The sequence below is a fragment of the Tachyglossus aculeatus genome, chromosome X1 (assembly GCF_015852505.1).
Source record: "Tachyglossus aculeatus isolate mTacAcu1 chromosome X1, mTacAcu1.pri, whole genome shotgun sequence".
Taxonomy (NCBI): Eukaryota; Metazoa; Chordata; class Mammalia; order Monotremata; family Tachyglossidae; genus Tachyglossus; species Tachyglossus aculeatus.
This window is the reverse complement of record NC_052101.1, coordinates 135,377,383-135,394,575: the sequence shown is the minus strand read 5'-3', so window position 1 is coordinate 135,394,575 and position 17,193 is coordinate 135,377,383. Positions and strand designations below refer to the sequence as shown.

At 51.8% G+C, this 17,193-nt stretch overlaps 1 protein-coding gene across 1 annotated transcript; it reads right to left on the bottom strand.

Moving 5' to 3' along the window:
- Nucleotides 1–2,982: 2,982 nt before the first annotated feature.
- PEAK3 (PEAK family member 3) lies at nt 2,983–14,191 on the bottom strand. The gene is given in 9 exon segments (XM_038771838.1): nt 2,983–2,988; nt 4,632–4,638; nt 6,771–7,241; nt 7,243–7,457; nt 9,883–10,469; nt 10,472–10,628; nt 10,794–10,876; nt 11,663–11,742; nt 14,031–14,191. Coding segments are annotated over 9 exon segments (1,767 nt in total).
- Between the last annotated feature and the right edge of the window lie 3,002 nt (nt 14,192–17,193).

Genomic DNA, 17,193 nt, shown 5'->3' with positions numbered 1-17,193 from the left:
ATCTATAAAATGGGGATTGAGACTGTGAGCCCCACATGGGACAGGGACTGTGTCGAACCCGATTTGCTTGTGTCTACCCCAGCACTTAGTACAGTGCCTGGCACATAGTAAGCGCTCAATATATGTCTTCATTATAATTAATTATGATTATTAATCCCCATTTTACAGATGAAGGAACTGAGTCCCAGACAAGTTAAGTGATTTGCCTAAGGTCACATAGCAGACATGTGGCAGAGCTGGGATTAGAACCAGGCCCACGCTCTCTCCACTAAACTGTGCTGCTTCTCCTGCTTTCAGGACATCTCTATCTGGGTGTCCCATTGACATCCCAAACAAAACATGACCAAAACTGAACTCCTTATCTTTCCACCCAAACCCTGTCCTTCCCCTGTCTTTCCCACCACTGTAGACAGTACCTCTATCCTCCCTATCTCACAAGCCTGTAACCTTGGCATTGTCCTCAACTCATTTCTCACATTCCACCCACATATTCAGTGTCACCAAATCCTGTCAGTTCTACCTTCATAACATTGCTAAAATCCTCTCTTTCCTCTCCAACCAAACCAAACTTAGTCTGAACACTTATCCTGTCCCACCTTGACTACTGCATCTGCCTCCTCGCTGACCTCCCAGCCTCCTGTCTCCCCATTCCAGTCCATACTTCATTCTTCTTATACGGATCATTTTTCAACAAAAAGGTCACATTTCCTCCAAGACGCCTTCCCCGATTTAAGCCCTTTCTTCCCCGGTTTGCACTCCCTAATGCATCATCTGTATACTTGGATCTGTGACCTTTGGACATTTGATATTTGCCCCACCCTCAACCCCGCAGCACTTATGTACATATATTTAAATTGTGCCTGGCACATAGTAAGCGCTTAACAAATATTATTATCATTATATATTACAAATTATTTATTTATATTCTGTCCCTCCCTCTAGACTGTAAGCTCATTATGCACAAGAAACGTGCCCACTAATTCTGTATATTGTACTCTACCAAGAGCTTAGTTATATTGTACTCTACCAAGAGCTTAGTACAGTGCTCTGCACCTAGTAAGTGCTCAATAAATACGATTGGGTAGGGATAGGGTCTACTATATTGTATTCTCCTCTGGTGCTCTGCACACAGTAGATGCTCAATAAACATTATTGATGTGATGGAAAAATGTAACGTTATCCAGCGCTTAGTACAGTGCCTGGCACATAGTATGTGCTCATCAAATACCATAATTATTTTCTTTCATTGGTATTTGAGCCCTTTTTCTATTAAAGTTTGGGCCTGAGCTGCCACCTGCCATCCTAAGGAAGCATTGCACGTTGGGGACTAATGGGAAAAGTACCCTTAGCTCAGCGTTTGCCACCCTCCTCCCTCTGGTTCTCCCTCCCACCCACCTAGCCACTAGCCACCCACCCCCAAACTTGCCATTTCTCATGTCCTGATCCCCCTCTTCCCCGGATCTTCTATAGGTTCTGTTTTTCCCTTTGTCTCATTTAATTTTTTTCCTCATATGTAGTTTTTCTTTTTCTTTCTTGCCCTATTTATTTTTGTCCCTTCTTTTCCTTTTCCTCTCATTTTTTTCTTTCATTTTTAAGGCCTTCTCTCTCTCCACCCCGTTTCCACTGTTGTGGTAGAATAATAATAATAATAAGCAGCAGCATGGCATAGTGGAAAGAGCACAGGAGTAGGAGTCAGGAGACCTGGATTCTAATCCCAGCTCCATCACTAGCTTGTTGTGTGTCCCTGGGCAAATCACTAACCTTCTGTGAGCCTTAGTTTCCTCATCTGTAAATTGGGGATTAAATACATGTTATCTCTCCTACTTTTGAGCTCCAGGGGACAGGGCCTGTTACTGGCCTGATAAACTAAACTTCAGCATTTAGTTCAATGCTTGGCCTATAGTAAGTGCTTAACAAATACCACCATTTTGCTATTATTACAGTAACAATAGTGTGCCCAGTTTACTCTGCACCAGGCATTGTGCCAAGAAGGAGGGTGAACAATCAATGGTATTTATTGAGCACTTAACTGTGGGCAGTGCAGAACAGGTGATTTCAGATCTGACAGAGTCCCTATCCTCTATGGACTCACAGGGGAGCAGGGATCTTCCACCCTTTTTACTCAAGAGGAAAATGAAACCCAGAGAGGTAAAGGGATTGGCCCGAGTTCAGCCCACAGGCCGGTGGCAGAGCTGGGACTGGAAATGATGAGACCCAGGCAGCCAACTGGGAGCTTGGCTGAGTCCTGAGCCCAGGTTGAACTGCCCACATGGCGGCAGCCGCAGACGCTGCTCCTGCTGTCGCTGCTCCCGCTGCCGCTTCTCCCACTCCTGCTGCCGCCGCCACTATTCCTGCCACCGCTCCTGCTACTGCCGTCACCGCCGCCACTTCGCACTAGCACCCTGGGGCCAGTGCCCAACATCTGCTCAGGATTGCCCAAGTCAGAAAGGGCAGGGCTGTCTGCTGTGACTCCTCTCCCTTCTGCCTCAGTAAAAGCAGCGTGGCTTAATGGAAAGAGCCTGGGCTTGGGAGTCAGAGGTCATGGGTTCAAATCCTGGCTCTGCCACTCGTCAGCTGTGTGACTTTGGGCAAGTCACTTAACTTCTCTGTGCCTCAGTTACCTCATCTGTAAATGGAGATTGAGATTGTGAGCCCCACGTGGGACAAACTGATTACCTTGTATCTACCCCAGCACTTAGAACAGTGCATGGCACATAGTAAGTACTTAACAAATACCATCATTATTATTATTATTACTATTATTATTAATAAAATGTGTTCCTGGTCCCTCCCTGCTACCTAGCACTTGCAGAACCCAGGTGCCCCCAAACCATGCTCTGTGCCCCGCCTGGTCTGGATCCGGCACCAGGTGCTTTTCTGTCCAGCATTTTCTATTTTGAACGCCCAGCCTCCCTTCAGTGCCCTGGCTCCTGCCACCTGGGTGCCTGTGCTCCCAGGGGCCCAGAAATGGTCGCAGCACCTCTAGAGCTATTGTCGGGGGTCGAGGGGTCAGGGTCCATTCCTCAGCTCCCACAGGAGCCAGGGTGATAAAGACAGCTTGTCCAAGTTGGTGAGTGGGAGAGCTGGAGTGGAGCAGGAGGTTGTTGGAGTTGAGGAATGATAGAGAGCGGGGAGAGGAAGGGTCATGGGGAACATCTATGTGGATATCAAAGTCCCCCAAGGATCAATGTAGGCATGAAGAAAGAGAGAAGCAATGTGAGAAAGGGATCAAAATGGTTCAGAAAGTTAGAGGTGAAGCCTGGGGTGGGGGCGCGGTCAATGACTGGGACTAGAATCTGGAGTGGGTGGTAGGAACGGATGATATGGACTTCAAAGGAAGGAAAAGAGAAGGATGGGGCAGGTGGGATGGAGCAAAAGTGGCATTGGGGAGCTAGAAGGAACCCAACTCTTCCCCCTTTCCCAGTGAGTCTGGGGGAGTGGGTGAAGATGAGATGCATTGTGGCTTAGTAGATGGGCATGGGAGTCAGAAGGACCTGGGTTCTAATTCTGGCTCCACAACTAGTCTGCTGTGTAAACTTGGGCAAGTCACTTCACTTCTCTGTGCCTCAGTTACCTCATGCGGTAAATGGGGATTAAGACTGTGAGCCCTATGTGGGACAGGGACTGCGTCTGAACCAATTACCTTGTATGTACTCCAGTGACTGGCAAATAGTAAACTTTTAACAAATATCACAGTTATTATTATTATGCCCCCCTCTAGAGAGAGCAGCAGGAGAGATTGTGTCACCTGAGGAGAACCAGGGGTTCTGAGCCCCTTCCTTCCTCTCCCCCTCGTCCCCCTCTCCATCCCCCGCATCTTACCTCCTTCCCTTCCCCACAGCACCTGTATATATGTATATATGCTTGTGCATATTTATTACTCTATTTATTTTACTTGTACCTATCTTTTCTATTTATTTTATTTTGTTAGTATGTTTGGTTTTGTTCTCTGTCTCCCCCTTCTAGACTGTGAGCCCACTGTTGGGTAGGGACTGTCTCTATATGTTGCCAGCTTGTACTTCCCAAGCGCTTAGTACAGTGCTCTGCACACAGTAAGCGCTCAATAAATATGATTGATTGATTGATGGTGAGGAGGAGCAGTGACTGGGTCAGGAACAGGTCAAGGATGAAGGGAAGCTTTAATTTAATCAAAATCAATTTAGTACAATGGACACTGAGTGCAGCTCCTCCTGTTCCTCCTTTCAAAGCCCAAGGCCAGAAAAACCCAACGTTTGCAATGTGAACAAGGTTTTGTCCCTGACTCTTCCCGCTATTGCTCCCGGGGGATGGGGAGGGGCCAGGGGACCTCAGTACAGTAAGAGTCCTTGGCTGAGGCCTCGAGACCCTCAACAGCTGATCCAGGAAGCGGGGACTGAGCCCCTCTTTCTTAGACCCTGATGGCCACATCAACAGCCCAAAAGCCCTAACAAGCAAGCCTGCTTGCCTTGGGTCATGGGACAGATGTGGGAAGGAGAGGGAGAGGGAGAGGGAGAGGGAGAGGGAGAGGGAGGGAGGGAGAGAGAGAGAGAGAGAGAGAGAGAGAGAGAGAGAGAGAGAGAGAGAGAGAGAGGAGAGAGAGAAGAGAGAGAGAGAGAGAGAGAATATGAATAAATGTGCTCTGTGCCACTTACCCAGGTCCTGCCCCAGACAAGAGGGTGAGAAAGTAGCAGATCTGTTAAATGGCACAGTAGCATTTTCGCACATTGACGAGTGGCATCCGGGTCCTGGGGATTGAGCCCTGTGGCCCAGCCTGGGGGCAGGGCAGGCCAGTTGGAGACCAGGAAGCCAACTGGGGATGGTGAGAGATCTTTACCTTATACTCCCTGGCCACTCTGCTGTTCTGAACCCTGAGACCAAGGGAGGAAATGAATTTCTTAGCAGGATAACAGCTTGTATTCCTGCAGCTGACTCTTTGGATCGTCTTCCTGAATTCTTCATCAGTTATGAAGAAGTTATCTCACAGAAGCCATTTTCTGGTGGGATTTGCTTATCATCTGCAAGGAATGAGCTGTTACCTGCTCCAGACTAGTATCACTTCTCATCTCTCGTCATTGTACAATCTCTACTCTCACCAACTCTGAAATCCCTCTATCCGACCACAACCTCTTCACCTGCCTTCTCTCTCATACACTTCCTCCTTGCCAATCTATGCTGTTCCCCCACAGAAACCTCCCATCTTTTGACCCCCATTCAATTTGCTCAACTCATCATGCCCCTTTTAGCCTCCATACCCAAACTACCTTCTCTTGATGACCAAATTGACGCCCTCAACACTACACTCTCTAACTGGCAGTTGCTCCCATAACCCTTCGTCAATCAATGAATCAATCAATCAATCATATTTATTGAGTGCTTACTGTGTGCAGAGCACTGTACTAAGCACTTGGGAAGTACAAGTTGGCAACATATAGAGACGGTCCCTACCCAACAGTGGGCTCACAGTCTAGAAGGGGGAGACAGAGAACAAAACCAAACATATTAACAAAATAAAATAAATAGAATAGATATGTACAAGTAAAATAAATAGAGTAATAAATATGTACAATCATATATACATATATACAGATGCTGCGGGGAAGGGAAGGAGGCAAGACGGGGGGAAGGAGAGGGGGATGAGGGGGAGAAGAAGGAGGGGGCTCAGTCTGGGAAGGCCTCCTGGAGAAGGTGAGCTCTCAGTAGGGCCTTGAAGGGAGGAAGAGAGCTAGCTTGGCGGATGTGCGGAGGGAGGGCATTCCAGGCCAGGGGGATGACGTGGGCCGGGGGCCGACGGCAGGACAGGCGAGAACGAAGCACGGTGAGGAGATTAGCGGCAGAGGAGCAGAGGGTGCGGACTGGGCTGTAGAAGGAGCCTGTGGGCTGTGGGCTAGACTGTGAGCCCACTGTTGGGTAGGGACTGTCTCTATATGTTGCCAATTTGTACTTCCCAAGTGCTTAGTACAGTGCTCTGCACATAGTAAGCACTCAATAAATATGATTGATGATGAAGGAGAGAAGGGAGGTGAGGTAGGAGGGGGTGAGGTGATGGAGAGCCTTGAAGCTGAGAGTGAGGAGTTTCTGCCTGATGCGCAGATTGATTGGTAGCCACTGGAGATTTTTGAGGAGGGGAGTAACATGCCCAGAGTGTTTCTGGACAAAGACAATCTGGGCAGCGGCGTGAAGTATGGATTGAAGTGGGGAGAGACACGAGGATGGGAGATCAGAGAGGAGACTGATACAGTAGTCCAGATGGGATAGGATGAGAGCTTGAATGAGCAGGGTAGCGGTTTGGATGGAGAGGAAAGGGCAGATCTTGGCAATGTTGCGGAGCTGCGACTGGCAGGTTTTGGTGACGGCTTGGATGTGAGGGGTGAACGAGAGAGCGGAGTCGAGGATGACACCAAGTTTGCGGGCCTGTGAGACGGGAAGGATGGTAGTGCCGTCAACAGTGATGGGAAAGTCAGGGAGAGGGCAGGGTTTGGGAGGGAAGACAAGGAGTTCAGTCTTGGACAAGTTGAGTTTTAGGTGGCGGGCAGACATCCAGATGGAGATGTCCTGAAGGCAGGAGGAGATGTGAGCCTGGAGGGAGGGGGAGAGAGCAGGGGCAGAAATGTGGATTTGGGTGTCATCAACGTAGAGATGATAGTCGAAGCCGTGGGAGCGAATGAGGTCACCAAGGGAGTGAGTGTAGATCGAGAACAGAAGGGGACCAAGAACTGAACCTTGAGGAACCCCCACAGTAAGGGGATGGGAGGGGGAGGAGGAGCCTGCAAAAGAGACTGAGAATGAACGACTGGAGAGATGAGCTAAGGGCTTGCCGCAGGGCTTGCCAGGAGGGGAGAGGTGGGTCCAGGGCTGGGGGCTCAGGCCCCCAGAGCAGCACCTGCAGGACCTGGCCAGCATTACGTGCAGACAGCTGGCCATGCAGCAGCTGAGGGACCAAGTGGCTCGGGCCGGGATGGGGGCTGGGATGGCTGGCTCCCGGGGGCCGGTCCAGGTGCAGCAGGTCATATACCAACAGACCCAGCTGGACCACATCCTCCCGGTGGGGGGAGGCTCCCAGTTCACCTGGGTCCATCCGTTTGGCCAGGGCAAAGTTACTGAGGAGCAGCTGGGGCAGGGCTGGCAGCCCGGTGGGGCCGAGCAGGAGCAAGTTCTGTGGCCGCAGGTCCTCGTGGCAGAGGCCCCAGCCATGCAGATGCTCCAGGGCCATGCAGAACTGTAGCAGCAGGAGGCAGGCCTGGTGCTCCAGGGGGCCTGGCGAAGGCCCCAATCCAGTCGGCCACGGTCTGGCTGGGGGCCTCGGTCACCAAGGTTACTGCCAGGGCCTCCTCCCGCCACAGCCCAAGGGCCCGGGACCCCCCAGCCAGCCAGCCTCACAGACGCTGCACTTTGAAGTGTGGCAGGAGGGTGCCCTGCAGGGCCGAGCAGCTGGCTTCAGAGGGCTTGGGGTCAGGCTCCAGGTAGTCAGGCTTGTGGACCTGAGAAGACACAACAGTGAACAGTGTGTCAGGGGTGGGAAGGGGTCAGAGGGCACACCCTCCCCCCACCCTTTGGTGAAAAGGGCCTTGGCCTCCTTCCTCATCCCTTCGATGACATGGAAACTGGCCCTGGCCAGGGGGTGGGGGGAATGGTGGCGGTAGAGGAAAGCCGGGAGGCTGGGCTTCTCCCTCTGGAAGGAAATTGGGGTTTCTGCCAGTTACAGAGGGGGTTTCCTTGCTCATCCCCCCGAGGGAATCAAAGATCTACTTGGCCGCCAATCTCTCTGTCCCCTCTCAGGTCTGGCTTGGCACAATGCCCACCACTCCCTCAGCCCTCTCCCACTCTGAGGTCATGCACTCTGCAGAGACCTTTCCAATTTAGTACAGTGTCAGTCAGTCAATCGTATTTATTGAGTGCTTACTTTGTGCAAAGCACTGTACTAAGCGCTTGAATGAACACATTCCCTGCCCACAACAAGTTTACAGTCTAGGGGGAAGACAGACATTAATATAAATAAATAAATTACAGATATGTACATAAGTGCTGTGGGGTCAGGAAGGGGTATGAATAAAGGGAGCAAGTCAAGGTGATGCAGAAGGGTGTGGGAAAAGAGGAAAGCAGGGCTTAGTCAGGGAAGGCCTCTTGGAGATGTGCCTTCAATAAGGCTTTGAAGGAGAGGTTACTTCAGTGCTCTGCACATGGTAAGTGCTCAATAAATATGGTTGATGAAATATGACTGAATGAACAGCTTAGTGCAGTGCTCTGCCCAGAGGGAGTGCTCCTCTAGACTGTAAGTTCCTTGTTGGCGGGGATAGTGTCTACCAACCCTGTTGTATTTTACTCTCCCAAGTGTTTTGTCCAGTGCTTTGGACTGATTGATTGGTTGATTGATTGACAACAAATGCCAGTGACTGGGTAATTGAATGATTGATTGACTGGGTTCCCGGGTTCCGGGTTCAGAACAGAGGAGGGACCAGGGAGTGGGCCAGCTCCTGTGGTGGTGAAAATGGCTTGGAGCAGAAGATCAGTGAAAGCACCCAATCGCTGAATCAATTAATTCATCAATCAGGACTGTGGAAATGTGGACTGAATAGTTTTATAGAAAAATGATCTGGGCAGCAGAGTAAAGTATGGACTGGCGGCGGGGGGAGCTGGGGGAGAGACCGGAGGCAGGGAGGTCAGTGAGGAGGCAGATTCAGTAGTCCGAGTGGGATATGACAAGTGCTTGGATCACCATGGTAGCAGTCTGGATGGAGAGGAATGGGCGGATACTAGAGATGTTGTGAAGGTAGAACTGACAGGATCTGCTGATAAATGAAATATGTGGGTTGAATGAGAGAGATGAATTGAGGGTAATGTCAAAGTTATGGGCTTGTGAAACAGGGAGGATGGTGGTACAGTCTATAGTGATGGGAAAGTCAGAGGGAAGACAGGGTGTGGGTGGAAAGACATGGAATTCTGTTTTATACTCTTCCCAGTGCTTAGTACAGTGCCCTGCACACAGTATAAACTCAGTAAATGCCTTTAATTGGTTGATTAAACTGCTGAAGTCGTATAGTATGGGGAGATGAGGTACTAATCAGGGAAGGCCTCCTGGAGGAGGTGGGATATCAGTGAAGCTTTGAAGATGAGGGTGAGCGGTGATCTGTCTGCCCAATACCAAGGGGGAGGGAGTTGCAGGCACGAGGGGAGGACGTGAGCAAGTAGTTGGTGGTGAGAGATGAGAACGAGGACCAGTGAGTAGGTGGGCTTGAGAGAAATGAAGTGTGCGGGAGTCCTGCCTCCCCAGGGAGGCAGAGGTCATTGGGGGTGGGTCCCTTTCCCTCCCATTCATTCATTCATTCCTTCAATCATATTTATTGAGTGCTTACTGTGTGCAGAGCACTGTACTAAGCGCTTGCGAAGTACAATTTGACAACATTAAGAGACGGTCCCTACCCAACAGTGGGCTCACAGTCTAGAAGGGGGAGACAGAGAACAAAACAAAACATATTAACAGAATAAAATAAACAGAATAAATATGTACAAGTAAAATAAATAAATAGAGTAATAAATACATACAAACATATATGCAGGTGCTGTGGGGAAGGGAAGGAGGTAAGGCAGTAGGGATGGAGAGGGGGAGAAGGGGGAGAGGAAGGAGGGGGGCTCAGCCTGGGAAGGCCTCCTGGAGGAGGTGAGCTCTCCGTAGGGCTTTGAAGGGAGGATGAGAGCTAGCTTGGCGGATGTGGGGAGGGAGGGCATTCCAGGCCAGGGGGATGACATGGGCCTCAGGGCTCCAGGCGTGGGGCTGTCCGGGGAGGATTTGGGTGCAATACCATCAGTAAAAGAACCAATGCCAAAGCAAACACGAAGCAATGAGCAGCAGAGTGACCCAGGATTTCCCTGTTTCCCTGTCCAGCCCCCCATCCCTGTCTGTCTCACCTTTGCTGCCAGGATGTGCTGGGAAGCCTGGGTGGCATGGCTGACACGGTAGTACCAGGTGTCTCTGCTCTCAGCACAGTGCTCGTTGTCCAGCAGGCACAGATCTGCCCCTAACTCATCCACAGTCCCCAGCCACTGCTCGCCCATGAACCGGGTCTCCAGCTGGGACTCAATCCAGCGCAAGGAGCCCAGCTGGCGCCTCACGAGCCCAATGAGCACCTCCTCTTGGCTGCCCAGGTCACTGAAGAAGCAGCCAAGGTCACGGTCCTCTGTGCTGAAGGTCAGCTCCTGCAGGTCCTGGGCCTGTGTGCTCAACTGGCCGGGGGGGCTCTCCGAGGGCTTCTGAGAGCTAGGGGGAACCTGGGGGCTGTGCTGCTGGCAGTTGGGAACCTTCAAAAGTGAGGGCTGCAGGCCGGGGTGGAGGGTGTATTGGCGTGTCTCCTTGGTGGGTAGAGACTTGGTTCTGCTGAGTGTCTCCTGTGGCAAGGGAGGGGGCAGTGGGCTGCCAGGAGCCTTTGGGGAAAGTCTCTCAGTTGTCCTCAGCCAGCGAGACTTGGTTGGCAGTAGGTGGGCTCGTATCTCTCCTGACCCCAGTGGGGTGCGGGGAGTAGGCAGGGTGTTAGGGAGAGAAGAATCAGCCCTGGAGACTGTCTAGTTCTCCACAACTGTACCTGAGTCTGGGTCTGGGTCTGGGGTGGAACCAGGCCAGCAGGTGGGAAGGACCGTCGATATAGGCTGTTGTCCGGCTGGAGGCACATGAACTCCTTGCTCAGTCAATCAATCAATCCGTGGTATTTTTTGAATGCTTACTGTGTGCGGAGCACTGGACTAAGTGCTGGGAGAGGTCAATACAATAGAGTTGAAAGATCCCCACCCACAAGGAGCTTACTTCCAGTTCCCAAACACGGTACTGGAACTTGGAACATGGTGGGTTGGAACCAACTGTCCCCCAAGAAAAGGATCCCAAACAGGGGCTGGGAGAACTGGTACTGGACTATTCCCCAGTGACCCAGAACCTTGGGGCCTCGGGTGGTTGATTGGTTGATTGATCAATCGGTGGTTACAGATGGACAGTGTGGCCCCACTGACATACAGGCGGAGACCGAGACTGAGTCAGAGAAGCTTAGAGTTGGCCCGGGAGTGGACTCTGACTCTGTCTGATGCTCCCACCCTTCAATGTGACTGCACCTGGCCACTGAGTGACCCGCTGCCCCCGACTTCTCCCGCTCTGCCCCTTTTCCCCTCTCTCCCCGCCTCATCACAGATTTCTAGACTAGATTTCTAGACAGTCTTCTAGACTGTAAGCCCACTCTTCTAGACTGTGAGCCCACTGTTGGGTAGGGACCGTTTCTCTATGTTGCCAACTTGTACTTCCCAAGCGCTTAGTACACTGCTCTGCACAGAGTAAGTGCTCAAATACGATTGTTTGATTGATTGATTGATTTAAAAATGGTGTCCCCATTTTCCCAAGGCTTCTGGGTTCTCTGCCACCTGTGCCCCCAGAGCTAAAGCCATGAAGGAGGTACATGGTGAAGCGGAAAAGGGGGGAGAAGGCAGAACTGTTGGAAGCACTGGCGCCCGAGCTGAGAAGCGTCTCAAGTCGAGGGAGGCTGTAAAATATGAAGGGGGAGAGGATCTGCATGAGCCTAGCAGGGAACCAGTTAAGGGAGGAGGGATCCTTGTGCTAAAAATCTCCAACAGTTCCCACTTGCACCATCATCAGGCTTGGCCTCGATTAGAATTGAAGAGGCCATAGCCCCAAGCCCTGGTGCTCACTCACCGATGTTGCCATAGGTGGGCTGCGATGAGGGGGATGGTTTGTCTGCTGCAGGACTGGGGATTTGGGCATTACTCATGCTCCTGGGAGGTTGGGGGAAGGAAGAAAGTCACTGGAGATGAACACTACCCTGGGCCTGTTTCCTTATCTGAAAAATGGGGAATTGGCTTGGGAAGCAGCATGGCTCAGTGGAGACAGCCTGGGCTTTGGAGTCAGTGGTCATGGGTTAAAATACCGGCTCCACCAACTGTCAGCTGTGTGACTTTGGGCAAGTCACTTAACTTCTCTGTGCCTCAGTTACCTCATCTAGAAAATGGGGATTAAGACTGTGAGCCCCCTGTGGGACAACCTGATCCCCTTGTTACCTCCCCAGTGCTTAGAACAGTGCTTTGCATATAGTAAGTGCTTAATAAATGCCGTCATTAAATCCTAACCCTACTGATCTCTTCCCTTGAGATCTGGGCTTCAGGTAGGCCAGGGGAGGAGGGGAAGGAAGGAGGAAAGGAAGAGGAAGAGGAGGCATAGCATAGCCTAATGAAAAGAGTCTGGGTGTCAGGAAACCTGGATTTTAATCCCAGCTCTATCGGTTGCCTGCTGTGTGACTTTGGGCGAGTCACTTAACTTCACGGTTCCTCAGTTTTTTTATCTGTGAAATGGGGATTCAGTGTCTGTTCTCCCTCCTACTTTGCCCCATTTGGGACAGGGACCGTGCCCAACCTAATAATCTTGCATCTCTTCCCCCACCCCCAAAGCACTTAGAACAGTGCTTGACACATAGTAAGTGCTAACAAATACCATAATATCATAATATTATGACTCCTCACCCTCGGCTTCAAGGCTCTCCATCAACTCGTCCCCTCCTACCTCACCTCCCTTCTCTCCTTCTACAGCCCAGCCCGCACCCTCCGCTCCTCTGCTGCTAATCTCCTCACCGTGCCTCGTTCTTGCCTGTCCCGCCGCCGACCCCCGGCCCACGTCATCCCCCTGGCCTGGAATGCTCTCCCTCCGCACATCCACCAAGCTAGCTCTCTTCCTCCCTTCAAGGCCCTAGTGAGAGCTCACCTCCTCCAGGAGGCCTTCCCAGACTGAGCCCCCTCCTTCTTCTCCCCCTCATCCCCGTCTCCATCCCCCCATCTTACCTCCTTCCCTTCCCCACAGCACCTGTATATATGTATATATGTTTGTACGTATTTATTACTCTATTTAATTTACTTGTACATATCTATACTATTTATTTTATTTTGTTAATATGTTTGGTTTTGTTCTCTGTCTCCCCCTTCTAGACTGTGAGCCCGCTGTTGGGTAGGGACCGTGTCTATATGTTGCCAACTTGTACTTCCCAAGTGCTTAGTACAGTGCTCTGCACACAGTAAGCACTCAATAAATACGATTGATTGATAATATCACACCTCTAACTGGGTGCCAAAGAACCTCTTTTCCTGCTATTGTCATTGCTGCTTTCGCCCAACAGGAGGAAATGTATCTCCCATTTCCCCCAGAACAGAAGGCCCAGCCCCAGCTCCCTCTCAGGGATAGCAACACACTTGGGGCAGAGGCCATGGGGCCAGCTGGGAAGGGGAAAACGAGGAAAAAAGGGCAATCAGGGGTAAGTGGATGGAGGGGGAGGGGGGTTTTCAGGGTAAGCACTTGCAGATGGAGGAGGGTCTGAGGTAATGAGGTCCCAGGCCCTTCAAGCACCCACACCAACGAGGCCCTACGTCCTCCCAGATCCCCCGCCCCCACTCCCCCACCCTCTGGAGGCCCTTCCAGCCTCCAGTTCAGTCCAATCAAATGTCCCCAGGCTGAGCACTTTCCTTAGGGAGGGGGTGGGGGGGCAGAGGTAGTGGGGTTTACCTGCAAAGCCAGAATCTGCAGGGGGATTGAGGATGGTGGGGACTAGCGCCTCGCTGTCTGTCTCTGCCTGCCTCTCTCTCTCTCTCAAGGCCACATTCTCCCTTGACGTCTGTCCTGGAAGTGGTGGGCCTCAGAACTTGGAGGAGCTAGAGATATGGAAGTGCTGCTGACTGTTAAACCACAGGTGCTGCAGGCAGGGCTAGGAACTGTCATCTCTGTCTCTGCTGAGAGCTGTTTGTCCCTTGCCCCTCCCCCACTGTTTGGTCCAGGGGGAGGTGGACCCCAGGAGGAACTGATGCCCAGGAAGCCCGCCCAGCACAGGGGTGAGGAGACTCCCAGGCTCGCTCATTCAAGGACTCTGACCAGATCTGGAAGTTTCCAGTCAGGGCTCAAAAAACCCAAGATGAATGAATGATGAATGAACTCTGATGACTGAACTCCTTGAGGCCTGCCCCCTCCTAGTCCTCATTCCATTCCCACCTTTGAGCCCCTGCCTCCTTTTTGCCCCCACACTCACCATAAAAAGTTGGCACCTCTGCCCCCAGGGCCCATTCCTTCCTGCCTCCCTAGCACAAGCCATTGGTCACCCTGAGCTATGGTCAGGAATGCACGCGGAGGTGTAGGGAAGGAGCCAGAGGGTTTGGGCTTCTGTAAGTCTGAGTCGTAGAATTCAGCCATGCTTCACTGAACTCAGCTGCAAAACCTGCCCTGGTCCTGTGTGGTGGCAATAATGAGCCACTTAGTGATGTTTATGCCATTTTGACGACTCCATCTGCTATATTGGCTCTCTCAAACTGGGCCTCCCAGGGTGGCACCCCCGGCTCCATCCCCGCTCACTTCCAAATTGAACCTGGCTGTCCACTGCAGAGTCCCGTCCCCCAAACCGTCGGATCCAGCTCTCCTCAGAGCCCACCTCGTCCCATCACTTCCATGCTGGCCCCAAGCGGCCCATCCAGTCACCTGCCCTCCTCAGCCGCGGTGGCTCTGCTCCCATCTGCTCTCTGCACGGCCGCGTGGAACTCTGGTGGTATTGTCTGCTGGGTGACCTTGGGCAAGTCACTTAACTTCTCTGTGCCTCAGCCCCCTCATCTGTAAAATGGGGATTAAGATGGTGAGCCCTATGTGGGTCAGGGACTGTCGCCAACCTTGTAGCTACCCCAGCGCTTAGAACAGTGTGTGGCACATAGTAAGCGCTTAACAAATACCATAATTATTATTATTATTATCACCTGGGCCAGCCAGTCTCCCCAGCGATTGTGTTTTCGCTCTCTAGTGCCTCTTCCCCAGCGCTTAGTACAACTCTGGGCTCCCGGCAGGTGACCAGTAAATCCTACCAACCGATTGTCTCCCCCTTCTAGACTGTGAGCCCGTTGTTGGGTAAGGACCATCTCTATATGTTGCCAACTTGTACTTCCCAAGCGCTTAGTACAGTGCTCTGCACACAGTAAGCGCTCAATAAATACGATTGAATGAATGAATGAATGATACTGGCCGTGGTCAGGCTGGTGGTACGCCAGCTCCTGGCTTCTGAACACTATGAGTCGGGAGCCAACTGATCCCCAGGAACAGTGTTCCAGATGGGAAGGGGTGGGGGCTGGTGCCCAACTCAAGGCCGATACCCAACCGTTCCCCAGTAACCCAGAACTGTGGGTTCTTGGCCAACTGATTGGTTGACTGATAATTAGAGACGGGCTGTGCGACCTCACTGGTGTATAGATATTGTAAATAGCTATCAGAGGGACAGAAAAATCACATAGAAAGTTCAGATATGAGTACATACAGGCATATGGTCCACTACTGCACTGTGTTCAATATGCATTACCTTGCCCTACAAATGATCTAAAATGCAGAGAGAAATTTAAAGCCATTTATTTATTTATTGATCAATTGATTTTTAAAAATTGAACAAAAATCGGGCTCCTGGATAGGTGGATCTGATTGGGGGATATTTCCAGGGAGTTTTGAGGTGGTCTGGAGGGACTTTTGGAAGGGGTCTTGGTTGGAGTCTTCTCAGGAAGCATCTCAGCTACTTTTCTGTAGTTTTGTCTGCATTGGGCCAGTTCCTGCAGCTGTGGCCACAGGCCCCTCCCCGGTCCCTCCCCGGCCGTTCCCTGGCCCCATGACAGCAGCAGTGGGGAAGAAAGGGGAAGGAGAAGAATATGCAGGGGCAGTGCAGCTGCTACCGCTGCCTCAGTTCCTGCCACCACTGCCGGCTCTCTCTCCTGCCCCTCCCCAGCCCCTCTGGCTTTGTGGCCCCAGAGGGAGCAGGTGGCCATGGCCAGAGTGGCATTGAACAAAAGGGAGGAGGCCTAGGGGGTGGCAGGTGGCAGTAGAAAGACAGAAACGTGGTGAGGATGGGGTTATGTCATACATACCTTATGAACCTGGTGTCAGAAAATCCCATCCGCAATCAAAAACCTGAAACGGTGGAAATTCAGAGATGTCGGAAGAGCTGTTGGTAACTTTGGACAGTTGTAAGTCAAGGACAGCCTGTGTATCAATATTTAGATCAGTATTATGATTGGCGCCTGTCCCTTGCATTGCATCACAAGCTCCTGGAGGGCAGGGAAGTTGTGGCTTTTACTTCCATTGAACTCGCCCAAGCGTTTAGTACAATGCTCTGCACACAGTGATGATGGAGTTTCCTGGTGGAAAGGAGAGCTGAGCCTTAGACCTTACAGTCCAGAATGGAGACCCCACACGGAGGAACTGACTGTGGCACTGGTGGTCTGCGCAGTGCCCCTCCTCATGCTCCCTCGTCCCCGCTCAGTGGGTGCCCGCTGGGGCCCTAGAGCAACAAGAAAGCAGGTGGGTGGGGGGGGCAGTGCAGCAGTGTATGGCGAACAGCCACGGTGACCTCAACGCTGGGTTGGGGCACCATGACCCAGCGGGCAGGGGCTTCCGTAGCCACCTCCACCCCCAGTAACCAGCTGCTCTTCTGGAATCCTGCTGGGCCCGTCCACCTCGCAGATGCCCTAGGTGGTTCTTCGGTCAGAGATCTCCACCGCTGACCCAGCCCCAGCAGGGAGAGCCAGCACCAGGATCCACCTCTCCCGATTTTCCGTGGGTACCACTGTGGGGCTGACTTTTCACACAGTAGGAGCTCCCCAAATACCAATGATTGTTCGATGGATTGGTTGATTCCCACATTCACTCCTTGGAGGCTGCCAAGGTGAGTCACCAACAGCGCAGCCAACCGGGGCCAATTTGCGGGCACCCATTACTGAAGGGACAGTCAGTCACCCATTGGCCTGATCAGCCACACTAACACATCCTGTTTGACTCTCACCATCAGTTGGGTCACTTTGAAACCTGAGGGACAGTTGTAAATACTTGGTACTTCCCTGTTAAGGCAGGGGCTCCTTGTGGTCATGGAACAGGTCTCGGGCTTCTGTGGTCCTTTTCCAAGCACGTAGTGCAGCGCCCTGCCTCCAGCGGGTGCTCATCATATGCTGTTACTGTGACTACTAATCAGATGACAGTGAAACATAATTTTGTCATGAACTCAGGTACCGCCTCTTCTTCCTCCTACTCCTCCTCTTTCGTCTCCTTCTCCTCCTCCCCTTTCTCATCCTCCTCTTCTACCTACTCTTCCTTCTAGGTTGTTCAGTCACGAGAAGCTTGGGCCTTCTGGGCCCAAACTTGGAGGCCACAAGAGCAAGGTCTGAGTGGGAGGGGCC